Source organism: Cololabis saira, chromosome 13, assembly GCF_033807715.1.
Source record: "Cololabis saira isolate AMF1-May2022 chromosome 13, fColSai1.1, whole genome shotgun sequence".
Lineage (NCBI taxonomy): Eukaryota > Metazoa > Chordata > Actinopteri > Beloniformes > Belonidae > Cololabis > Cololabis saira.
In genome coordinates, this window is record NC_084599.1 from 17,647,394 (window position 1) to 17,673,956 (window position 26,563).

A 26,563-nucleotide genomic window follows, 5' to 3' on the forward strand; every position below is an offset into this window, starting at 1 on the left:
GCTGGGCTCGGCTAACTGGACACCAGCTGGGCCGTCTCTACCTTATCACTTTCTACCTATTGCAGTAGCTGGGTCTGCTCAGGTATTGGCAGAATCCTTCTAACCGGTAACCGGAACACTCGCCAACGACATCCAGAACGAGTGCTGGCAAAGCTGAGAGGAGAACGAGGGGTTGGTGAGGACCCCAGTCATCCAGCCAGGCGGGCCGCTGTTAAGTTAAAGCTCAGGCAGCACATGTTAATGATGTCGGCCTGAAGTAAGATGTTTGGACAGATTAGATCAAAATGACTTGGAAGTAATATTTATTCAAATAATTAGTTAGCTGTTTTAGATTGGCTGATCTAAGTTATGCTAACTGATGTGGGCGTGTTCAAACCCAGCTTCCTGGCCGGTTTATCCCTCCCACTTCCAGCACAGAACCTGGCAGTAAGAGGAACAAACGGCTTCAAAAGCATTTATCAGAAAAGCTTTGCGTGGGGTCACAGGTTTTATCCAGTCATCTTATACAGTCTTTGCTTCTGAATTAACCTGTCAGTCATGTCTGAAGGACCCCGTACTGTTCTGTGGGGCCAGTCTGACGATGTTGGACCTTGTAGCAAAGGAATTACTTTTACCGCACCGCGGTAATAACTAAATAAATAACAGCACTGGCCAAATTAATTCGCTGTTAGACCAAGCTGGTCTGTTCTCTCTGCACCTCTGCAAGAGAGAAACCTGAAAAAGAAATAAGCAATGCACCTGCAGCTTCTGTTCTCAGTGCATCTTATGAAATGCAGCGCTTTTATTAGCTTGACGTGTTTTTTTTTATGTCAAAACAATATTGTGTTATGGGAAAACTGCAGCTCTAAAAGGACTGAAGTAAAATATGTTGATAACAGCTGCTCGAAATATGAAACTTACTCAAACTTGGATAAACCTAAACATTTAGAAAAGTGTTTTTGTCTGCTTTCATGCAACTCTGATTAGTTTTACACAAGAACCGCACACTTGACACGCTAACTTGTATCGCGACAGCAACATGAAACAGTTGATTCTGAGATCTTTGCAATTATACAGCTCTCGTGTTAGAGTCCAACTTCAGATATCGTGGCCCGCGCCGTCTTTTTCACAGGCCTAACTGAACGAAGGATGATAAACATTAACTCAGAAGTGACACACGCCCAAATGACTGAATGCTGTCAATGAAACAAGCAGCCGTTAATGTTACAGCGGCTGATGTGTGAAAAGGCTGTTTCAGTAACACGGACCTCTCGAATGGATAAGTAGGGGATCAAATCAGTTCTTAGACACATCAGAGTGATAATGGAAAAAGCCTCTGAATGATTTCACAGGTGTCAAAAGTTGATTTCCTAATTGTCCATTGCTAATGTAACGTGGATAAACAGAAGGCAGAATTCAAAGCAGGTGAAAGAGTCGCCTCAGGACAGTTTACGCCTTCAACATAACAGAGACAGGAGATGGCTGAGCAGGAATTACAAGCAGCAGCGCTTTCCCTTAAAAACATCAAAACTAAAGATGATCTGAATCAGAGCTTCTCTATATGCAGGTTAACCAAAAAGGGGGATATTTATTTTTTTACATGTGAGAAGAAGTATAAAAAGCCCACAGTTATATAACGACACAATAGACTTGATGTTTTATTTACTTATTTATTTACATGTAAAAATGTCTGCATATCTGCATTGAATTTGGCTCAATTGAGTCAGAAAAGTTGCACCTCTCCCCAGTGTTTTTTTATGCATTGACATATACATTTAACATTATATGAAATGTGTTTTTCCAAGTGGAATCTTTTTTTTTTTTTCTTTTGGGGGGAAACTCTTTTGGTAACATTTGGATTGTGAAGTTTTGTGGGATTTAATGTCTCAAACATACTGTACCGCAACAGGACACTGAAGCTCGTGCCAAATGTTGAGAGAATTGCATCCACGTCTCTTTCTCTCTAAAGGACACATTAGCAACATGGGAGCCATCAGTTCCATACAGTCGGGGAGCATCTCCTTAACAGCTTTGCCTTAAAGTGCTCCTGAATGTGGACTCTGTTGCTAATGTGGTCGGCTGGACGTGTGTGTCTTCCCGTTCTCAGGGCATAGCTGCAGGAGCCCGGTCCAAAGGAGAACACAAGCAGAAGGTGTTTCTGACCGTTTCTTTTGGAGGAATCAAGATCTTTGATGAGAAGTCAGGGGTAAGCTCACAAGCTTTGTGTGTGTGTGTCTGTATCTATGTGTGGGTGTGAGCGTATGTGCGTGCCACTCCAGGCAGCACTTTGGTGAGTCCATGTATTTGTGTTTCCTCTGCTAATGAGGCCTCTCCATGAAAGCGATGGACCCCTGGGGAAATCAGGAGACCCTAATTGAAACCCTGAGAACAAGGCCTCGGCAGATGAGAGAACATGGCTATCGCATTGTCTGCCTCTTTGCAAACAGCAACAACACTGGTTTCATATTGTGCTACAGGATTATGCATTTTCCATCGTACATGGCTGCCTTCCCAGGTGACTGATGGAATCTGTCCAGACCTCACCACGTGCCTGCTATCAACTCCCCTTGTCCCTTTTTTAAAAGCATATATCTTTTAACTCTCAATGTCCTCTGTCAGTCACTTTGCCGAGCATTTGATGAGATGTTTGATGAGATCTTTGCAAACACACAATAAACAGGACTTGTCTTGGCTTGCTTGGAGACATGTCAGAGATGTACAACTATATGAATTGTCATGAATATGAACTCTGTAGAGCAGAGAAGTCAGAAGAAGCTATTAAATGCAGCTGCAGACGAGTGTACTTGTAGCTCATACAAGAGTTGCTAAAAGTATCAAGTGATTTCTTCCTAAATGTTCCCACACAAGGATTCACTGATTGGTTTTAGTGAATTTCAGTCCCCCGCTCGGCCATACCTGACAGGGTATCCTTGAGCGAGAAATAAAATCCCCACATCTGCCAGCGTGCAGGATATCTGGACACTTCACGGGACATTTTCTTCTTCCGGAGTTAATGATGGAGAAATAGTGCCACGATAAATTTCAGAAACTTAATCCGAATCTCTGTCAGAATTGGTTTATCGCCAAGTAACTTCGTATCACAAGGAACTTGCCTTGATCAAAGCTGCATTAGCATAAAATATATTTAAAAAATTGCGGCCAGTAAAAATTCTTAATAATTAACAAGTATTAAAAAAATAGAAGAATGTAGAGATTTAAATAATTGAACAAAATTTGAAAAAAGGCAGTGAAACTGGTAATTATCTATAAAGTGAAGGATTTTAAAGTTTCTGGCTCAGTTTGCTCTGGTAGCGTTCAGAGCTGCTCTGTGGGTGCGTGTTTTATGTTTTTGATGGCTGCTGCAGCTAAACAGCTCTATCTCTCCAAGAAAATGCAGCGTGCGCCATCGTGCATGTCGTGTGGGAGCGGTCTGTCACCCTCTTCCGTCTGATTGTGAATGAAACCCGAGTTAGACGCAGCATGAGGTTGGCGGCGCTACACCTGGGGTTCAAGTGTAAGATTTATACCTCAGCGAGAGCTGGGTGTCACTAACGGCGTGTGCGTCTGCAGCGGTGATTTACAAGTGTCTCGTATTAGACAGGTGAGACAGAGTTAGCCCACGTGGTGTCTGTGTTGGACACGAACGCACTCATCTTTCACCTTCCTGTCTGTTTTTCAACCCTTATAATCCTGATGTCTCCAAAGTCCAAAGAGTTTGTAATGTTGCCATTCCTTCTCACAGCACGTAACAGACATTCTGGCTTTGAGGACATCGAGCAAAGAAATGCGTCAGTTGCTCTTGTCCCGGTTCTTCATCTGAACTTATCTCAGATTGTCCAACAGCCGCTTTGTCTTTGTGTATTTGTCTCGTTGAAAAACGCATCGATGCCCTTGGGAAAGGCTGTTGTGTTGAAGGCAGCAAATGTTGCTTTGACGTCTCAGCCTACTTATCTGTAATAACGCCGCTGTCACAGAAGTATAAATGACCTTGTCCAAGTGCACTGATACAAGCTGGCACCATCACAGACCCGGGCTTTTGGACTTTGTTCAAGAGCACCCAGAGCCTATTTCTCCAATCTGAAAAGGTGATGCATCTGATCATAATGCATGTTTCCATCCCAGATGGGACATCTCGAAAGGGTTAAGATAAGTCCTACCCCCCCATAGCTGAAATTAAGGGTCAATGGTGAATGTACTGTCCATATTATTATTCTGTCCTGTATTTCCTGTATTTACATCATATATGCTGAAGTAGTGCCATAATGCTCTGTGGACGCATCTCTCACCCTCTGAAATGTTTTAGCGTCCATCAATCTTTTATTTGTATGTATTATAGCGGGAAAATGTTTTTCATTCTGTGAGGAACAAACATTTGGTGAATAAATGGAGATCCTTTTCCCATATTTACTCCTCAAAGACGCTGCTCCATACCCACATTTGGACTAAATCCACTTTACCTTCATGCATGGACACCAACTTTTTTAAATAACATCATTCCTGTTTTCATCCACCATCATTCTAAGAATAAATTGCCCTCTTCAATATTTTATATATATATATATATATATATATATATATATATATATATATATATATATATATATATATATATATATATATATATATATATATATATATATATATGAATGAATGAACACTTTATTACAGACTCAAAAGGTTCCATATAAAATACATAAAAATTACAGGTCAGGTCACACATTAAAATACATGCAAACATCTGTTCCAATGTTTCCATAGTCCAGATGTGTACCTTGTATCACTCCGTTTGATGTTAGTGAGTGCATTTCTGACTCATGGAGTCGACACATAAATTTAAACATAAAATTCCAAAGCAGCAGAGCATGGAAGGTGGGGACACAACAATTAACAAATAAAGTGCTTGCACTTGTCCATCTTGGAAGCTTAAGGAGGATCCTGAACACATCATTATATGCTACCTGCAACTTCTTTAGCTTGGCGGTGGTATAATTACACCAAAGGTGAGCTGTGTAAAGAGGTGTACAATAGGCTCTGAATAGATTTAGTTTAACATCAGCTGTGCACATATGGAATCTACGGGCAAGCATATTGGCCTGAGTATAGAGCTTACAGCACTGACGCTGGATGTCATCATCATCATAGATCCTCATTTATGATGTGACCCAAATACCGTACTCTCTTAACAACATCTAAGGGGCGGTCAGACAGTAAGAATGGGGGAAGCTTTAACAATCAGAATAACACTCTTCTTAGGGTTAAACACAATGTCCTACTGGACTCCATAGCTAGAGAACACTTTAAGCAGTTGCTGTGGCTACAGCACTGTATGGAGACATGATGACCAGGTCATCAGCATATATGAGGTGATTAATAAGACACCTATCATACATCCGGTCTTGCACTGAATAAGCTTCATGGAAAGATGCCACCCTGCCTCACCCCATTAGTTACATGAAAAGGTGCAGATATACTACTGCCCCATAACTTGCATGGTCTGTTGTGTGTACCAGAACTGCAGGATCCTTATCAGGTAAAGTGGGACACCACGCTCTTGCAGTTTGGAAAACAGTTTACCATGACCATGACATGATAGTTGACCCTATCAAATGCTTTTGACACATCTAGGAAACACATAAACATGGTGGAATTCTGCCGTCTGCATTTGCTAATAATTTCTTTTAATGCATATACACACTGGTCTGTCCCAAGCTTGCTTTTAAAACCAAACTGGTTGTCCGTAGCCCCCACATACTCACTAAACCTGTCTAAAATATTTTTTTCTAACACTTTAGAAATGATGCTAGTTAGAGCAATAGGCCTGTAGTTATCTATGCTGGAGATTTTTCCATTTTTGTCTTTAATCACAGGCACTAACAGTACAGACAGCATAGAGTGGGGCAGTATGCCATGCATTAACCCAGTAAAACACATAGCAAGAAAGGCATGTAATCTATGACAGGCATGTTTCAGATGTTCTGCTGTTATCTGATCAAGACCACACGCTTTGATCATGGACAATTTCTCAATGGCATAGTACACATCATCAGGTCTAATAATCACACCGTCGTTAAAAGGAACATTTAGCATAAAATGTATCACTCTTAACATATGTGATACATACATATGTGATAAAAGCACACACACACACACACACACACACACACACACACACACACACACACACACACACACACACAATGGAGCTTGATTTTTGATTTACTTTCTGCAAACAAATAGAAGTAAAAATAAGTCACTTTTTTAACTTTTCATTTGTATTTTCTATATTATCCCAACTTTTTCTGATGTGGGGTTTTATCATGAAAGAGAGTGATTAACATGAGATGGTTACGGAGGTGGAGAAGAAAAGGGTTTAAGCTGAAGAGAGAAGGAAACAAGGATGAGAATAAGATGAATAGAGGTGGGTTGTGATGGAGGACCAGAAACTAGCTGGAACAGTTAGGATAGGTGGTGAATTAGTGAGCATATGTCAAAGTAAATCTGTCTGGAGGGAGACCTTGTCTTCTGTCTCCACATTAATATTAACTATAGAGATATGCAGTCCTTACTATTACTCCTCCAACTACTCCTAATGCCGTACGAGGGAGGCAGACAGAGAGGAAGCGGGAATGACTCTGCTAAGGTTCAGGGATCTTGACAGACTCATTCCCCTCCTGTGCATCAGTCAGCCAGATGGGCGGAAGGATGTACGGGTGAACGAATGGATGGATGGCCTCTCTGTTGGAGGAGGGAAGGTCATGCAGGATGGAGGGAGGTGGTGCTTGAGATGGAGAAGAAGAAGACGGGAGACATTAATCTAACAGAGGGCATGCCAGCATGTCTTTCTTTTGGTCAGCCTGTATCTGGATGCAGACAGACAGACTCGCGGGTGCTGCCCTCTCCGGTCCTTCCTGCCCGGGATCAGAGAGGACACAGCGCCATGCCGCGTCAAAAACTCACGAGAGTTGAGACACTGAGCTTGTTGCTCTGTTATCCAGTGATATTACTAGTATGAATATCATGCTTTCCTTTTCTATTTCGTTCATTCAGACTATCAGATATTTTCATGGATGTACAGTCAAACAAAGCCTCATTATGTTTATCATAGTGAGCGTTAAGCTTGAAGGGATTAACAGTGAAGCAAATGGGAATTTTTTCACAGTAAAGGACCGTAGTTTCATCATCTACTTTTCAACTCGGAAGACGACTCCCAACGGAGGGCAGAATACAACATCAAACCAATAAAAAACTTGTGTCGTCATCTAAATCTGTTCTAGCAAATCAGCATAGTTTATAAAAGAATCTGATTTCATTGGTCACAGATAGAGAATATTCTCCAAAACCCTGGAATTAACTAAGCAAATACAGGATGTAAGAGCCTCCCCATCTGTAACCTAAAGTTAAAAAAAAAGTTTGGTTGTGACGTTCGTTTTAGTATTTAATACCAGGTGAGAAATATAAATCTCTTTTTTCCATTAGAATGACAACACATATTAATCATTTATGTCATAATTAAGGCGTGTAATCTATCGCTACTGCCAGTCCAAGCAGATGAGCTGATGTTTTATTATGAATTGCCTGTTAAATACAGGTATGTTAAAGTCCTCACTTTCCCCTTAAGGAAAACCATCTCCAGTTCTGCTATAAGTCATGTCCACACACAATGAAAGGAGTCTGTCTCCCCGTGTAAAGGAGAGTTCACCCAGTCACCTCTACGGATCTGCCTGAAACATGCCGTCTGAGATCATAAAACCATTTCAAACATTTTAATTTTCTCAGCGGTACAGAGACGCTAACCTTTCAGCCCTTTATGTTGTACTCGTAGGATTTGATTGCAGTGAGACAGATGAGGGGAAAAACACAGTTTATGCACAAAGATTTCCAGCAGGCAAGAACAACCGGTGACGAACGCTCATAAAAATCTTCATTAACGTCATAAACCTCTTTTTTGATCGTATATTTTTGCATGTTTATGTATTCTTCCTGTTTTTAATTTTACAACGTATTAGGTGTCTTTTCGAGCAGCTAATTACTCCTCAAAGGTAAGCACTAACCTCCATATGTTCCTAACTGGCTGGAGACTCAATAACCTGCACAGGTTCCCCTCCAGGATGGGGATGCGAAGGCTCGGGAGGTCAGACTCCTCCTCCCTCCTCTCTCCTGGCATCGCAGGGAATATTTTGGGTCAGCAGCCAGCCAACGCTGAAGGACATGCTCCCTGCAGCCCCGCAGAGGCACCAAAACTGCGTGTGCATGTGTGATTGTGTGACAGGGATGGGTCGTGCATATCAACCACACCGAGGAGCGAGCCAGAGAGCATACAGCCGGTATTGACTTTTTACATACACCCACCTGTTTTCGCAAACAGTCGGCTTCCCCAGAGAGTCCATCCTTTTAAAACAACTTTACAAGCCGCCAGACATGTCTCACTGTTAATGCTGCACACCTTGGAGGTGTTTGGGCCATAAGAGACGTCCGTATTATTGGAAAAGCCTCAAACTCTGCGGATGATTTTGAAACACAGTGATTGTTAAGTGGTGTAAGTGGAGGGATGGTGACAGCAGATTCAGATGAATGTATTATTCCCACTGGTGGCACAGACGTGAGGTGAAACGCTCTGCTGTGGCCTTTTCTGAAGTCTTCTCTGACAGCTTCAGCTTCCTCCCACGTTCTGAAAACTAGCGTTTTTGGGTCATTAGTGGTTCTGAACAGGACCCGGGTTCGAGTGTGTATGTTTTTCTGTCCTCTTAATGTCATCTAGAGATAGTTGTCATGTTTTAATTTGATTTTGCTCCTCCAGAAATTGTGACTCTCAAATTAAAACCGAAGTCCCCGTGAGACATTTTCGCTCTCTCTCTTTTTTCCGTGAGAGCTACGTATGCTGCTCCGGCTGTGTATACGGGAGCTGCTCTCTCCGTCTGTGTTGTACTCACTACCAGGATGAAAAGGAGCAATTGCATTTATGCAGTCATTTCATTCCCCACTCTCTTTAAATCAGAGTCGCTCTTTGTCACCTCGCCGCCCACCCGGAGATAATTCAATAACCCCTGCAAGTGAGCTCCGTGTGGATACGCGAGCCTGTTTGTGTGTGTGTGTGTGTGTGTGTGTGTGTGTGTGTGTGTGTGTGTGTGTGTGTGTGTGTGTGTGTGTGTGTGTGTGTGTGTGTGTTTTCACGTGTGTGCGATCACAGCTACGCACACTGTCGTAGCTGTCGTGTTCAGGTCAATCAGAGGTGATAATAACAATCATTACTCCAATTATTAGAATTAGAAGACACGACTCATACACTGATTCTTATTTCCGCTGTGTATGTGTGGGTGTGTGTGTGTGCATTAAACTGTTGTCACTCTGCTCTTCCAGGTCTTACCTCTGGATTTGCTTCACAGAGAGCAGATGTCTGTGTTTAGTCGCTCCCTAGCATGAACTGAAGGGCCAGAGAATCATTGTGTTGACTGCGCCGTCTCCGCTCCCAGCATGCAGCTGGCACAGGAGACAACAACAAAGCAGACGTTTAGTGTGACTTAACAGAGGGCTGTCGCATATTAAGCCGTGACTTCTGCGCGAGTGAGGGCAGAGATGAAGTGATCAGGTCCGACCGCTTGCAGAGCTGTGATTGTCACTGATCCCTTGCCTCTGTCCTCGGGATAAACTGTGCCATCTGCCACGGGCAGCGCCAGCTTGGCAGTCCCAGCCCACATGAAACCAGAGAGGGCAGGGGGGCTGCAAACTGTTTAGTATAGGAGGCATGATCTGTGTGTGTGTTTGTGTGTATGCTTGAGGGGGTTTGATTAGATGTCCAGTTTCAGTCTATTCCAGATGTGAGAGGGTACCAGGGGCACCGATGGCGAGGCACATCCTGGTAGTGTTGCTGGTCACAAGTTCTTAACAACGTGCAGATGGTTATTATGGATGAATGAGTTTGTGTTTCTGGATTTTGTACCGGATGTTGCATTGTCTTAATCACGTTTATCACGTTTATTTGGCCAGGTCAGGTCAGACAAGACATGGAATTTGATTTGGTTATTTTCGCTCACTCTACAGTAGATAAGATAAATAGGTAATAGACAGATGACAGCTCTTATTAACATATATACCATTTTTAAAAAGTGAAAGGTGAAGCAGAATGAGGTAGATATGATTATTGGAAGGTGCATTGTTACAGCATATGATTGTGTTATTATAATTACTGTTATTATTATTAGGGCCCGCACACTGACAGCCCCACAATACGGTTTGACGTACATGCACGAAAATCTGTACAAACCTGTATCATGTCGCAACTTAAAGAAAAGTCTCTTGGCGCCATGGCCGAAAAGCGCGCCCCTCCTTCATCTGATAGTTCCTACTATCTGCCATAACTTTTGAATGGTTTGACATACAGAGTTGTGGGTGGTGTCATCGGACTCGGTTTTGAGTCCTTGAACATAATTGGTGCAAATTAGCCCCGCCCCTTCTTCTGATTGGTCGATATTTGATAGTACCTATTTTCTACCATAACTTTTGAATGGTTTGACATAGAGAGTCGTGGGTGGTGTCATCTGACTCGATTATGAGTACTTGACCTTCATTGGCATGAATTAGCCCCACCCCTTCTTCTGATTGGTCAATATGTGATAGTTTCCTATTTTCTGCCATGTTTTTTTTAATGGTTTGACATAAAGAGTCATGGGTGGTGTCATCGGACTTAGTTTTGAGTCCTTGACCTCTTATTGGTGAAAATTGCACGCCCAATGGCCCGTTCATCGCTGCTTGCAGCTTTAATTAGGGCCCGAGCACCTTCAGTGCGAAGGCCCTATTGTATCTGTAGGAATTTTTTTTCTTTCTTTCTTTTTTCTTCTGACGAAAGGAGGGCCTTTTTGCCCCCCTAAACGTGCCCAAAAAGTCACCAAATTTTGCATGCAAGTCAGGCCTGGCGAAAAATTTGATAATTAATGGTTTGCATTAATGGGCGTGGCAAAATGGCTCAACAGCGCCCCCTTGAAAACTTTGTGCCTCAAGCCCCAGAATGCGGTATGTCGTACACACACGAAAATCGGTACACACCTGTATCATGGCGCAACTGAAAGAAAAGTCTCTTGGCGTCATGCCCGAAACCGAACAGGAAGTCGGCCATTTTGAATTAGTTGTGTCATTTTGGCGAAATTTATGCCATTCCTTCGAAAGTTAATTCAGCCCGAACCGTAACGTGAACCCAGATGTGTTATACATCAAAATGTGCGTCTCCATCCTGCGACTACACGCATTACTTTTCTCTTTCAAAAGCGTTACCGTGGCGATGCTAGACGCCAAAAAGCGCGGCCACCCTTCATCTGGTTGGTTCAGACAGAAAAAACTTTGCGCCTCAAGCCCCATAATACGGTTTGACGTACATGAACGAAAATTGGTACACTCCTGTATCATGTCGCAACTAAAAGAAAAGTCTCTTGGCGCCATGGCCGAAACCGAACAGGAAGTCGGCCATTTTGAACATTCTGAATTAATGGCGTAATTTTGGAGCAATATATGCCATTCCTTCGAGAGTTAATTCAGCCCGAACCGTATCGTGAACCCAGATGTGTTATACATCAAAATGTGCGTCTCCATCCTGCGACTACACGCATTACTTTTCTCTTTCAAAAGTGTTACCGTGGCGACGCTGGACGACAACAAGCGGACCCCCCCTTCATCTGATTGGTCCATATTTGATAGTTCCCCAAAAGGCACCAAATTTGGCATGCAAGCCAGGCCTGGCGATAAATTTGATCTTTCATGGTTTGCATTAATGGGCGTGGCAAAATGGCTCAACAGCGCCCCCCGGAAAACTTTGTGCCTCAAGCCCCACAAAACGGTTTGACGTACATGCACGGAAATCGCTACACACCTGTATCATGTCACAACTAAAAGAAAAGTCTCTTGGCGCCATGGCCGAAACCGAACAGGAAGTCGGCCATTTTGAATAAATTGTGTCATTTTGGCGAAATTTATGCCATTCCTTCGGCAGTTAATTCAGCCCGAACCGTAACGTGCACCCAGGTGTGTTATTCATCAAAATGTGCGTCTACATCCTGCGACACCACGCATTACTTTTCTCTTTCAAAAGTATTACCGTGGCGATGCTAGACGCCAAAAGGCGCGCCCCCCCTTCATGTGATTGGTCCATGTTTGATAGTTCTCCAAAAGTCACCAAATTTTGCATGCAAGCCAGACTTGGCGATAAATTTGATATTTCATGGTTTGCATTAATGGGCGTGGCCTAACGGCTCAACAGCGCCCCCTAGAATACTTTTATCTGCCATAACTTTTGAATGGTTTGACATAGGAAGTCGTGGGTGGTGTCATGGGACTCTGTAATGAGTCCTTAAGCTTCGTTGGCCTTAATTAGCCCCGCCCCTTCTTCTGATTGGTTGTCCCGATTTCCTGCTATAACATTGGAATGGTTTGACATAGAGAGTCGTGGCTGGTGTCATCAGATTCTTTATGGAGTCCTTGACCTTCATTGGCCAGAATTAGCCCCGCCTCTTCTTCTGATTGGTTGTCCCTTTTTTCTGCTATAACTTTTGAATGGTTTGACATAGGAAGTCGTGGGTGGTGTCATGGGACTTTGTACTGAGTTCTTAAGCTTTGTTGGCCTTAATTAGCCCCGCCCCTTCTTCTGATTGGTTGTCCCGATTTTCTGCTATAACTTTGGAATGGTTTAACATAGAGAGTCGTGGGTGGTGTCATGGGACTCTGTAATGAGTCCTTAAGCTTAGTTGGCTTTAATTAGCCCCGCCCCTTCTTCTGATTGGTTGTCCCGATTTTCTGCTATAACTTTGGAATGGTTTGACATAGAGAGTCGTGGGTGGTGTCATCAGATTATGTATGGAGTCCTTGACCTTCATTGGCCTGAATTAGCCCCGCCCCTTCTTCTGATTGGTTGTCCCTTTTTTCTGCTATAACTTTTGAATGGTTTGACATAGGAAGTTGTGGATGGTGTCTTTTCTGATATGCTTATGGGGGGTGGTGGCCGTGAGTGCGAGGGCCCGTTCATCGCTGCTTGCAGCTTTAATTATTATTATTATTGCACTGTGATTGATTACTCCGAGACTCTGAGTGATGAGAGTTCATCAGAGCAACAGCTTGGGGGAAGAAACTGTCTCTGAGTCTGGAGGTTTTAGCGTACAGAGCTCTGTTGCGCCGTCCAGAGGGGAGCAGTTCAAACAGACTGTGTCCTGGTGTGAGGGGTCTGCAGAGATGCTACCTGCCCGTTTCCTGGTCCTGGACAGGTACAGGTCCTGGATAGATGGGAGTTTAGTCCCAATTATCCTCTCTGCAGACCTGATTGTCTGTTGCAGTCTGTGCCTGTCTAATAAACGTGATTCTGATAAAACCCTTCTTTATACTCTGTTTGTTGCTGCCACTGTCCTGGAGCTAAAATCTAAGGTTGGATCAGGCCAACATTTTCAAAACTTAGTTGCATGATGTTATTATGAGGCCCGTTTCTGTTAGCAGTGCAGGGGTTCAAGGAGTTCCTGGTACCAGGGGTATCCTGCAGACTATGTCACTGGAAATGGAAACTGGGAGGAGTTCGTCCCTGTTTTTGTTTGTGTGTCTGTTTTGTCCAGCCTCCCGGGTCGTAGTTGTACTGGCTGGATTGTTTGGCTGGGACGACTAATATACTCCCATAGATTTTTACTTGTTGATCTGGGCTGATATGTCAGATGAATTGAGATTGTTATGGATTTTGAATGTGCCTGAAGCTGTTTGAGAAACAGGAGAAGGATGCTACCTGGCTGGGTCTGACATTTTTAAACTCATCCTGATATTATGCCCTTGTACAGGTCCTCCAGCACCACCATGCAGTCCACGAGATCTCCTACATTGCCAAGGACATCACAGACCACAGAGCCTTCGGCTACGTCTGCGGGAAGGAGGGGAATCACCGCTTTGTGGCCATCAAAACCGCACAGTCGGTCAGTATTTGTATGCAAAACTTGAATAATACACACTGATTTTTACACATTTTCACGGTGCACCCTTTGTGTGTAGATGAATCCATAGTTCATACAGGCCTTTTCACACAAGCAGAAACCTCTTGTCTTTTAGTTAAGGACCCTTGAACACCTCATGCTGATTCGTATTGTACATGAAATAAGGTTTTGTGTGCGGGGAAGGGTTCAGGTTCAGTCCTGGGGCTCCCTACTCCATATAATGTACGGTGCCTCTCTGGGCTCTGATATGATTGTTGCTGCTGCCGTTGTATCTGTGTGTCTGGCTTGTTTCGTCTGGATCCAGCCGGCTCGCTCTGTAGCCGTATTGATTTCCCATAGCGAGTCGATGAAGGTTTGAGTGCGTGTCACCAGTCCTAATGGCGTATCCATCCTCCTAGGGCCGTGAACCGTGCCTCTCTGACTTAGACGGATGCTCGCGCACACACACACACACACACGCACACACACGCACGCACACACACACACACACACGCACACACACGCACACACACACCGCAGTCTGTAGTCACAAATACACTTGCCACTCCTGGCTTGGGGAAGAAAAAAAAAACGGTTTCTCGTCACCTAACGGTGTATCACAAGGCTATGTTCTCCTCACTCAGCTAAGCTGCCATTTACTTGATATGTGCCTGAGGAAAGGTCATAATTATATTTTACTCCCTCTCCCAGGATCTGAACCCGCCGTCAGTAGCACTCAGACTGTTAGTGGCGGAGACGGATGGAGGCGCGGGGCTCATTGCTGAGGCTGTAATTGGAAAGCTACCACATTGATGTGAATTTTAAAAAACGTCTGTGTCGTCACAATTACTAAGACTCTTGAAGTTGTTCAGAAAAAGGCCAGTTTAGGGAATTCAATGGTAATTACCGTACCGCTCCGCTCGCACGAGAAAGACGTCTTATTTAGCCAGTTTTTGTGTCCTAATTGCATCAGAGAGGATCGCCTCTCCTTTTTATCTATCTTTGATCATTTTCATTTGTTCTGAGTGTGAATATGCTGTTACGAGTTAAGAAGCTACTCAGCTACAGTAGGGAAAGTCTGAATATTTTATTTATTTCCATTCACACCTTGACAAAGCACACCTATAACTGTGCCACATTCAAGCTGCTTTCCAAATGTGTATTTCTGGGTCCAGAAATCTGTTCGTTGGCTCATTTAACTTCACAGATTAAATTACTGCGACAGTTTTTTCTTTCTCCATCCAAAATTATCTTCAAATCTGGATGGAAACTTTTTCTTTATTAACTCGCCGCAGTTCAGCAAATCAATCAGTGAAGCATAAGAAGACACTTCAGTCACGTTGCAGAATCTCCAACTTCAGTGATGCGTCTCGCTTACTTTCATCATTATTGTCATGACATACATTTTTTCTTTAGTTTTATATCATCCATCCGTCCGTCCGTCCGTCCATCCATCCATCCATCCATCCATCCATCCATCCATCCATCCATCCATCCATCCGTCCATCCATCCATCCAGCTGTGGGGGCAACAGTCAAAGACCAGATCCCCAGACCTTCCTCTCTTCAGCCACCTCCTCATTTCAAAATCCACAGAGAAATCTGTCCAGCAAGTCCTGACTCTGTCCCACAGCCTCCTTCCAACGTAACGTGTGAAAGACATCTCTCTGGAGGGTGTTTGGCATGCATCTTGACCAAACTCCCAAATCACCATCATCCACTGGCTTCTACCAATGCAGACGAACAGTGACTCTAATATGACCCCCCTCACAGATAATGGATCTGTGGCTAGTGACACTCATGGTCACTAGCCACAGTTCGTGGTCATAGGTGAGGGCTGGATTCTAGATTGACTGGTGAGGCGAGAGTGTTGTATTTCAGTTTGGATCATCATGGGTAGTTGTCTTTCCTCTCTCTCCTTTCATCTGACCAGAAAACCTTCTAAAGATCCATCCACAGGACTTTCTTGGTCCAGCCCCGATCCATCTTTAAGTTCACATTCAAGTGCTGGCGCTGGGTTCGGAGTAAAGTTTTAGATAAATATTTGTCCCAATTATTCACCTGCCTTGTAATTCTGGTTGACTTATTAATTTTACTTCGCTGGCATGGGTAATCTTAAATTCCCTGACGATTTCACTGATTTCACCACAGCAACGTCCTCTGTAGTGGATGCAGTACTATCATTCTGTGGCTGATACTGGGCCGCCTACTTGTAAACGTCTGGAAATGAGTTTGAATCAAGAGGAAAGAATCCAATATAGGTGTTTGACATCCTTGTGCAGTCAATCAGTTTCAGTATCCTTTAGATGCGGTGTTAGCAGCAGCTTTCTGCTACGACTGACCTCGCCGTGGCGTCAGATGTAAAGCGCCGGCTCAGTCGGAGAGACGGATCACCCCTTCTGAGTCTGTTATGAGCAACACCTGACTAACGGCATACTGCAGAGAGGCAGCGCCAACATGTAAATAGTTTATGCAGAGAGGCATTCCATCCATGAACTCCGAAGGCTGCACTCTGCATAACTCAGGACAATAATTGATTAGGTCTGAAACTCTGCTGTACAGTGCGATTCTTGGTCGTCGCGACAGTGGTTGGAAGCCGCGTCTAAGTGGTCTGTTGTTATTGCTTTTGCTCTCTTGACAAGAAAGGTGGTGCGCGGTAAGACAAGAGGCCAGTATCTGCTCATGCCGCTGTCTGAGCTCCATCAGGAGGAGGAACACAGCTTGTAGTGATGGTGCAGATAAGAGTGTGGAGACTCATCGCCTGCCCCTCCGTGCGCGCGCTGCTGTGCTTCAGCCGGGGTTTTCAGATCCCGCCGCTGACAGCGACATTTATTTTACACAGTCTGGAACCACTATTTTCCGTGTTGAAGTACCGAAAGTGCTTCATTACCCCTAATGAAATATTACAGACTTGCTGATTGCATAGTTTGTTTTTCCTGGAGGTAATGCATTTAGGAAAATCAACCATAATACTCAAACTTCTCTGGGACAACAGTAATCTGTTTTGAGTTTGTTTTTGTCTATGTATTGGCAAATCTTCTTGTTTCTGTTCTGTTCAAACTAGGGCTGTTCGATTAATCGATTTTAAATCGTAATCGCGATTATGTAATTAGAACGATGTTAAAACGTGAAACTCGTAAAATCGATTTTTCACTTTTTTTTTTTTTTTTACCTTGTCTGCACACATATTAATGATTGATACCATATTAATGATTGATGGAAATACCTCTCAATACCTGCGACAAGTGCCCCATGGGAGAGGCTCTTTAGTGTAGGAGGGGGCGTTGTAACACGCCACCGGGCATCCCTCAAGCCAGATGCGGTAGACCGGCTTGTGTTCCTTGCAAAAAACTTGCAAATGTGAATAGCAAATGTAATGACTGACATTACACACCTCTACCTCCTTCATGGGTTGCATTATTATTTAGCATGCAAAGACCCAGTTTAGTTTAATTAGAAAAATGTCTTGTTTTATTTAATTGGAAATATAACTTACTGTATGTTTGCAAGTGCTGATTTGCTGATTTTTTTTTTCAGAGATAAAACTTTATATTTTATTATAGTTTTGCCCTTTATTCATTCATTTTTGGTTTAATAAGAGCAAAGTTTGCACTTAAAGCCCAATGGGGCAAATGTTCAATAAAAAAACAGCATATTTGAAATCATTTCTTTGCCTTTTGTCAATTCACAAAATAATCGTAATCGAAAATCGGATTTTGAGAGAAAAAAATCGAGATTTTATTTTTGGGCAAAATCGAACAGCCCTAGTTCAAACAAAGCATTACAGGTGCGGTCGGTTCTGAGCCTCCATCAGATCTCCTGCTCTGATGCAGCCTCACAAATGTGATGCGTCCTGGCATTGGCATGGTATCCGGTGCACGTGTGTGACGTTTTGGCGAGCCGCTTGGAGTAATGAAGGCGAACTGTCAAATCAGATCTTACCTAAAGATTTATGGGAATTGGACGATGCAGCTGGTGGTCTGATAACAGCTGTAGTCTCTGCCGTCAAGCAGTTTGTGTGCTTTAATCATCACCAAACGAGGATCCACGGTGGCGGCAGCTGTCCGCGAGTTCTGATGTGTTTTTGTCATTGTAGGCCGAGCCTGTGATTCTGGACTTGCGGGACCTTTTCCAGCTCATCTACGAGATAAAGCAGCGGGAGGAGATGGAGAAGAAAGCCCAAAAAGATAAGCAGTGTGAGCAGGCGGTCTACCAGGTACTCTAACCAACCCTCTCTTACAGTTTTTACTTTTTTATTTCATCTGCTGTAAATTTGATGGGCTTCAACTAATAGACTCTTGAAAGATGAGTCAGGTAAGACATCAAAAAAAGCCCCCACTCAGGGTTTCATCAGCGATACCATCTGCAGAGTGTGCTTCTTTCACCTTCCTCTGTTCCACCTTCTTTACCTCCCCAGTTTGATTTCTTTTTATCAATCTGTCCTTTTCCCTCCGACGATTGGCAAATGATTATCTGAAAGTCTGCCCGTGCTTTCCGCCTACTCTTTCTTCTCCACCTGCTTAACTCCGTGCCTCTTCCCTCTTTTTCTTCCATCTTCTCTGCTCCTCCTCCCCCTTTTGATCTCTCCCGCTCTTTCCTGCCGCCGCTCGCCCCGCAGACAATACTGGAGGAGGATCTGGAGGACCCGGTCTACCAGGTAACTTCCTGACCAATCGCACCGCTGTCGTCACTGCTGCACTTCCAGCTTGCTCCTCTCTGTGTGCACTGTGGGGAGACGGCTGCTGTTGTCTGAGTACAGTGTGGTAGTTGGTGCGACGAGTGCAGGTGGACGTTTGCAGTCATCCAGCAGGAGACAGTCTCATCTGTGGGTTGGTGGGTCTGTGGCTGTTAGTGCATGACTAGCTGGAGGTTGTGTTAACTTTTTGAGTCCCTGTGGTTATTTCTTCCTGCTTAAAGTCTCTTCCATGTGTCACAGGGAGCTTCTCTGCTTTACTGCTTTTTAATGAGAACCTATTGATGCTGTTTGACTAATCACTTCACCCACTTTTCTCTCACTTTCTTTATCTTCCAATATTCTCTTTTTCCCCCCTCTTTTCCCTCTGCTGGTGACGTTGTAGTACATTGTGTTTGAGGCGGGACACGAACCCATCCGCGACCAATCAGAAGAGAGCATTTATCAGGTACTCACAAGCTCACATGCTTGCTTGTGTCATACTTAGCTCGGGGACATATGAAACAAAAAAAACAACAACAAAAAAAGAAATCTGTGAAGGAGAGTGTCTTATGATCATAATTATTATTATCATTAATATTATTATTATTATTATTATTATTATTATTATTATTATTATTATTATTATTATTATTATTATTATTATGAGCATAAATGACAATGAAATTAACCTTTTTTTTTGCGGTTGCCTAAAAAAGGTTTAATCAAGGGACCTGTCGTCTTATCTCCTCCCAGCCAGATTCACATCTCGCTGCTTTTGCTGCGTCCCAAAGCTGTGAGATGGCTCAAATTAGATTTGGATACAGGAAATAAACTGTTGCGATTGGCGAAAAGCATCCGTCCAATCCTCCCTAGAGGGCCAGTTGAGCTCCAGCTAGCTGGTCCTGGGAGATCTCTCCTCAGAGGCGTGGGTAGACCTCCGAGGGGTGCAGGGGGGGAGGTGCGCAGGGAGAGGATGTGGAGGTTATTCCTGGCCCGCGTGGAAGGCGGACCCCTCCTCATTTTTACCCCTCCCCCCTCCCCTTTCTGGAGGAGATGAAAGAAAGCGGGGGGGGGGCAAAGAAAGATTAATCACTTGCTTCTCGTTTGATCTTTAAATAAAATGGATTGAAAATACGGGGAGCGCTGGCAGATGCACAGTCATACACAAACACCGGCACGCACACACACACCACGAAACGTGAGCCTCAGCCAGCCTCCAGCCACAGAGGAACTAATGTATGAATAAAGATGGCAGCTTCTGGAAATAAACATGTGAAAGAAGTAAACAAGGCATTGAAAGGAGGAGAAAGAATGACGCAAGCTGTGCTAGATAGATGTCCACGTTTTTCATCAGTGCTAGTTTTCATTTCCCACTCAGTCTGATTGGAGCACACCCAACTGCACGAGTTTATTTCAGACCTTTTGTCACCTTAGAGGAAACTAGACCTCAGGGCTCGTTCGCTTAGCTATCGCACCTTCTGATCAGTCAGAAATATCTGTCTGCGTGACACACCAATATTACATGTTCATACGTGTGTGACAATCTGAGTTATTACATGTCTGTGGGCACGATACGCAGCCGTGTCCATCTTTTATTAACCAGGCAGATGAGCTCTCACTTCACAGATTTTAATCCCGATCATCCTCGTGCACACTCATACGCATGACCGGTGATTGATATGATTCCCCAAGATCCAGATTCCATGGATTCATGTTGCCGCCGCGTTGCTGGAGCACTGATGTGTGATGTCTTGTTGCATATTGATCCGGAGGTAACAGGCTCTCTTGGCTGTTCTCTGAATCTGTTGGTCGATGGTGTAGGTTCCCACCAGTCAGCAGAAGGAAGGGGTCTATGATGTCCCAAAGCGACACCGAGTGAGTGACCGTGGGTTTGCCTGTGTCCGACTGCCCCCTCAACCTGCCTCCCCCTCTCAGACAAACCTCTCAGCTGCCATTACTCCTTGCACAAAGCTTTTTGCAGCCCTGTGAAGCTCTAACTTTGCAGGGATTCCACTTCCTGATAACGCCCCTCCCACACAGTGATCCAGAGTATCCGACTCCCTCCCCTGAGAGGTTTGCTGGGATCCAGTGCCTTGTGCAGTGTGCTGTGCTGGTGTACTGCTTGTGCCGTAGCTGGTGATGGCTGGTGTGCTCCTCCTTGTGCCCTCGTCGTGCCCTCGTCGTGCCTGCTCCTCGGGGTTATTCGCGATATTGTGTGTTTGAATGTACGTGGCATGTCATTGCGCTCGGTGAAGCATGCCTGGTTGTGGTTAGCCAGTGAAGAAACCGGGTAAAAACGTGCATGACTGTATCTCAAAGTGCATCAAGGTCATGGTTTCTCTGTTATCCTTCTTGCAATTAAATAACACTATTACATCAGACTTTAACTGACCACAGCATTATTTTGGGCATATTTTCAACCCTTTTCATGCATAAGAGTGACAGTGTGCAGTGGAAATCCATTGGAATGTCTGTATGTGTGTCTTTCAGCTCCTGCTACATGCAAACTCCATGAGCTTATAATGAAAGATGACCTTCACCGGTTTCAGTCGGCGCTATAACTCATCTGGTCTTTATCTGTCTATGAAGGCGCGAGTCATATTGCTGCCTGATTTAATCTACTAAAATCTTCACACTCACAGGAAAAAAACCCAGCCTGCTGTCCTTAGGACGCGTGGGAGTGGATGTTTGGTTGTTTGTGACACCTCCTCCCATGTATTGTTCATGTAGTCCTGTATTCCCACAGTGCGGCGGGGCTGTCCAGAGAACACTATCTCTGTGTTTTACTCTGCGGTAGGTCTTTTATTTCTTAAACTGTGAAGCTGGGCTCCTTTAGCACTCAGAATCCCAATGCTTTGAGTTTCAGGAGAATCGGTTTCACAGTTTTCTGACTCCTTGTTATCCCCAGATTTTGTCTCCCTTTGTGCCCACAAAACCTGCTGCTTTCTGGATTGCTTTTTGTGTAAAGGTGTGAGAAGACGATCAAAGCTTGCATTAGGTTTTAAATGAAACAAGGAAATGTAAAAGTAGAATTCCCTCATAAATCTGAGCGCGGTAGGAAACAAACAGGAACACAGGACTGACGCTGAAGGTCAAATACAGCCAGCGTTGTTTCTGTAAGCACAGACACTGTGTTGTACATATAGTGCAGTATGCTGTATGTAGTACGCACTGCATACCTGTACAGCAGTTGGCTTTAGTACATAGTGTGACGCTATGTAGCGGCATAACAGGAAGTCAGCCATGTTGCTGCTGCAGTGGACCAGTGTAGGATATAATGTGCCGGCTGACTGCTCATTTGCTTACTGGGGATTTTTTCAGAGATACCTGGGTGTTTTTCATGTAGGCTACTGCTCAATGGGCCCGGTTTACTAAGATCCTAAATAAAGAGTACTAAATTGCGTGTGCACTGAAAAAGTTTGCACGTGCTGTTGTTGTGTGTTTTGCGGGTGATCAACTAAGATTGCGTGCGCAATTGATAACAGGTGCAAACCTCAGTATTTAAATGAGGTGTTGCGCGTCTTACGGTTTGCGGCGCAAAGTTTGCGCCATGGAGAGTGGATGGAAAGCAGGATATAGTCGCAAGCGCAAAATGAAATTTGACGAGTTGGAGTTAGAGATATTAGTGGAAGAGGCAAATTGTTGTGCAGTATTCAGCACCCCTGCCGTGAAAAGCACCCCCTCGTATATTCAATGATAAGTAGACCAAGAAAAAAAACAACACACTGACACTTCAATATAGAGAGGCACTGAAGGGCAGGGATGTGGATTTGGGCACTTTTCACACATTTGAATACAATGCAACTATTTTAAACTCTCAGCCTCGCTTCCTGGCAGTTACCATATACAGAGCTCCTAAGTTATCTTTCTCTTCTTTTTTAACAGAATTTTCAGAACTATTGTCTGTCATTCACACGAGTTACAACTCTTGTATTTTAACTGGAGATTATAACATACATATTGATAATCTGGCAGATACCAGAGCCAAAGATTTCTTAGAACTATTGGAATGCATGGATTTTAAACAGCATGTTAACTTACCTACTCACAAATATGGACATACATTAGATTTAGTCATATCATATGGTTTGAGCATCAACATATCATCTGTTACAGATCTGGGGCCTCATTTAAAATGGAGTGCGTAGGATTCATACTAAAAGTGCACGTACTCTCAAAAGCCGAAAATGCCGTGCGCAAAAAAAAATCCGGATCAATAAAACCATGTGCACGCAGACTTCCACGCAGTCCAGCTGGAAGGTTACGTAGCTGAATCCGCCTCCTATCACGCCCAGAAATGCATATGGATGAGCCTGCTGAGCATGCGCAGTGGCTTTCTGCAGCCTGTTTGGCGCAGATCCATGGTTTGGCGTCAGAATGAATGAGAAGTAGCAGCCACCGTGACACTGACTTTCACGGAGACCTAGATATGATGTGGAGGACAGGAAAACCACATTATTTGGTGGTCACAGTAAAAGTTAGAATAAGTATATAAATAGTAGGCTATACAATAAAATAAAGCGAGTGAGTGGCAGCACGCCGTTGCTGCGCTAAACGCCGTGAGTTCCCCGGCGCAACAGGGGGACACACGTCCCCCCGTCTTTTCAAAATTATGTATTTGTCCCCCCCACTTTTTACAGTTTAAAAACTAACGGTAGGATCAGCAAATCATCAAGACACTCGGGACGGCGGCCCCCGCTCCCCCCCCTCCCTCCCGTCTCCCCTCAGAGCTGCTCTATGCTGATTTATGGTTCCGCGTTACACCAACGCAGAGCCTACGGCGTAGGTACGCGGCGACGCGCACCATACGCCGGACCCTACGCCGTAGGCTCTGCGCTGGTGTGACGCAGAACCATAATTCCGGCTGTAACAACATGAGCGCACGTACCCGTGCATGACATGCAGACACACACACACGGGGAGAAGGGACTATTTCTTTAATTTTTATTTTTTTTAAAACTTTATCCTTATGAACGCAATTGTTATATAGTCCAACTTTCCTTATTTTAATCAGAACACTTTCTTTTTTCCTCTTCAGCGTGGAGTAGTGGGCTCGGGGCGGCAGCCACCCCCCTCCGCCCCCCCCGCCGCCTGCTCCGTTATCAGCACTATTTTATTATAAGTCTGATAGGCCTATATGTTGTGATATCTATGTGATGACATTATTAAGAGTATGACATGAATCTGGCTTCATTTCACCACCTCACAGCCTGCGTCGCCAGTTCCCCGTGTCTTAAGTAAATTCTTACGGGAGGGTCCGAGTTGCCGTAAAGATACGCAGATTTTTCGGTTAGTTTTTTCTTTTTAGATCCGAGACTTTGCGTAGATGGCGGCTTCCGCAACTTTCAGGCGCTTTTTCTGCGCAAGCAAGCTTTATAGATGAGGCCCCTGGCTCTTTCTGACCACAGCTGTGTATTTTTTAATAGTCTTTATCATGCTGTACAAAACACCACAGAACGCACTGTTAGAAAACGATACATTACCCCTCAAGTAGCCACAACTTTCTCATCACATGTTATAGCTTGCAAAAATACAGTCCTACCATCATCCTGTGAAATTTTAGTCCATGATTTTAATCATAAAATGAAAACAGTACTTGATGCAGTCGCTCCTATTAAAATCAAGAAAATAACTACAAAAAGTGGTGTTCCATGGAAAAATAATCTTACTATGAAGTTAAAAAGAGAATGTAGAGCTGCAGAGCGCAGATGGCGAAAAACAAAACTAGAAATTCATCAAAACATACTTACTAAAAAACTTAAAAACTACAACAAAGAAATTCGAAAGTCTCGCCAGGATTATTTTTCAAATTTGATTAATACCAATATCCATAACCCCAGACTGCTTTTTAATACAATAGATTATATTCTAAATCCAAAAACAAATAATAGCTGTAAGCTTCCAGCATCTAAATGTGAAGAGTTTGCTGGCTACTTCAGGGAGAAAATAATAAACATCAGGTCTGGTATCTGCCAGCAAAACAAGCACGCTGCACTTTTACCAATATCCTGTATAGAATGTGACGTGAGGTATGAATGTTTTGACCTGGTTGATGCTGACACCCTGAGGAAAGTAGTAACAGAACTGAAATCATCCACGTGTTCCCTTGATCCAATCCCAACCTCCCTTTTTAAAACAATTTTTAACTCACTATCTGAAGACATACTGGCCATTGTAAACCATTCCCTACAGCTAGGCGTCTTCCCCACTGATTTTAAAACTGCTTTAGTTAAACCTATTTTAAAGAAAGGGAACCTGGACAGTTTATCACCCAGCAGTTATAGACCAATTTCTAATCTTCCATTTTTAAGTAAAATTTTAGAGAAATTAGTTTTTATTCAGTTAAGTGCCTATTTAAATTCAAACGCTACATTAGAAATGTTTCAATCTGGTTTTAGGACAAATCACAGCACAGAGACAGCCCTGCTAAAAGTAGTAAATGACATCAGAACAAACCTTGACAAGAATAAACCCTCGGTTCTGGTACTACTTGACCTGAGTGCTGCCTTTGATACTATTGATCATCAAATTCTTTTGGATAGATTAAGCAAGCGTGTTGGCCTAGCTGGAACTGTTTTAAAGTGGTTCACTTCATATCTTTGTGGAAGAAAGTTCTTCATCTCAATAGATAATAATGTCTCCAAACACTATGAGGCTACCTATGGAGTACCACAAGGGTCGATTTTAGGACCATTACTTTTTAATTTATACATGTTACCCCCTGGGCAGTGTCATCAGGAGACACGGCATCTCTTTCCACAGTTATGCTGACGACACACAGCTCTATGTGGCCGTTTCTCCTGATGACACTGGGCCGATTGACTCACTTTTTAACTGTATTTTAGATATTAAGGCCTGGATGTCGCAGAATTTTTTACAGCTAAACCAGGACAAGACTGAAGTACTGATCGTCGGTTCAAAAGCCCAGAGAGAGAAACTGGCCTCTAAACTAAATACATATGGAGTAAACCCGAGCAAAGAGGCAAGAAATTTAGGAGTCATATTTGACTCAGATTTTAATTTCAAATCACACGTACGCTGTGTCACAAAAACAGCATTTTATCATTTAAAAAATATTTCTAAGGTGAGGCCGTTTCTCTCTCTGGGCAACACGGAGAGACTAATGCACTAATGCCTTTATAACTAGCAGGATAGACTACTGTAATGCTCTTCTTACTGGTCTGCCCAAGAATACCATCAATAAGCTGCAACTGGTTCAAAACGCTGCAGCACGACTTCTGACTCAGACCAGAAGGAGAGCACACATTAGGCCCATTTTAAAAACCTTACACTGGCTACCTGTTAGTTTTCGTGTTGATTTTAAAGTTCTTTTATTAGTTTATAAAGCGCTACATGGGCTTGCGCCAGAGTATATTTCAGAGATGTTTTTATTCTATGAACCAGGAAGGCCCCTCAGATCCTCTGGCTCTTCTTTTCTAGCTGTTCCACAGAGTAGAACTAAAAGATTTGGTGATGCTGCTTTTAACCACTATGCTCCAAAACTGTGGAACAGCCTGCCGGAGGATCTGAGAGGAGCTGGAAATGTGGACATTTTTAAACGTAGACTAAAAACTCATCTCTTTGGTCTGGCTTTTATGTAGCATCACATTTTATAGTTCTAGTTTTATTCCGTTTAAAATTTTTTAAAGGTATCCGTTTTATTTTTTTATCTATCTCTTATAATGTTTTTATTATTTTTATTGTTGTTTGTGTTTTTAGCCTTAATCCTTTAACTTTTATCTTTTTATAAATTTTATATATTTTATGTTGTATGTCAGGGTGCATTGGTCTCCCAGTTTTTATCTTTTTGGTCTCCCAGTTTTTATTTGTTTATTATGCTTATTTTTCAATCAAAATGTCAAAGCACCTTGTATTTCATGTACCTGGACGAAAGGTGCTATATAAATAAAATTTGATTGATTGATTGATATTTATATATACACACTCACACAAACACATACTTAGGAGTTTATATTATATATATT

General features: G+C 43.4%; 1 protein-coding gene across 5 annotated transcripts in view; it reads left to right on the forward strand.

Annotated features, from left to right (window-relative positions):
- dab1a (DAB adaptor protein 1a) overlaps positions 1–26,563 on the forward strand; it is a 127,190-nt gene that overhangs the window by 81,806 nt on the left and 18,821 nt on the right. For 2 of the 5 annotated variants that reach the window (XM_061738075.1, XM_061738077.1), the window contains exons 4-9: positions 2,087–2,185; positions 13,776–13,907; positions 18,000–18,119; positions 18,522–18,560; positions 18,982–19,044; positions 20,400–20,453. In XM_061738075.1, coding sequence (XP_061594059.1) covers positions 2,087–2,185; positions 13,776–13,907; positions 18,000–18,119; positions 18,522–18,560; positions 18,982–19,044; positions 20,400–20,453 — 507 coding nt within the window. The remainder of the gene's footprint in view (positions 1–2,086; positions 2,186–13,775; positions 13,908–17,999; positions 18,120–18,521; positions 18,561–18,981; positions 19,045–20,399; positions 20,454–26,563) is intronic. The other 3 variants (XM_061738079.1, XM_061738076.1, XM_061738078.1) reach the window with 3 other exon arrangements.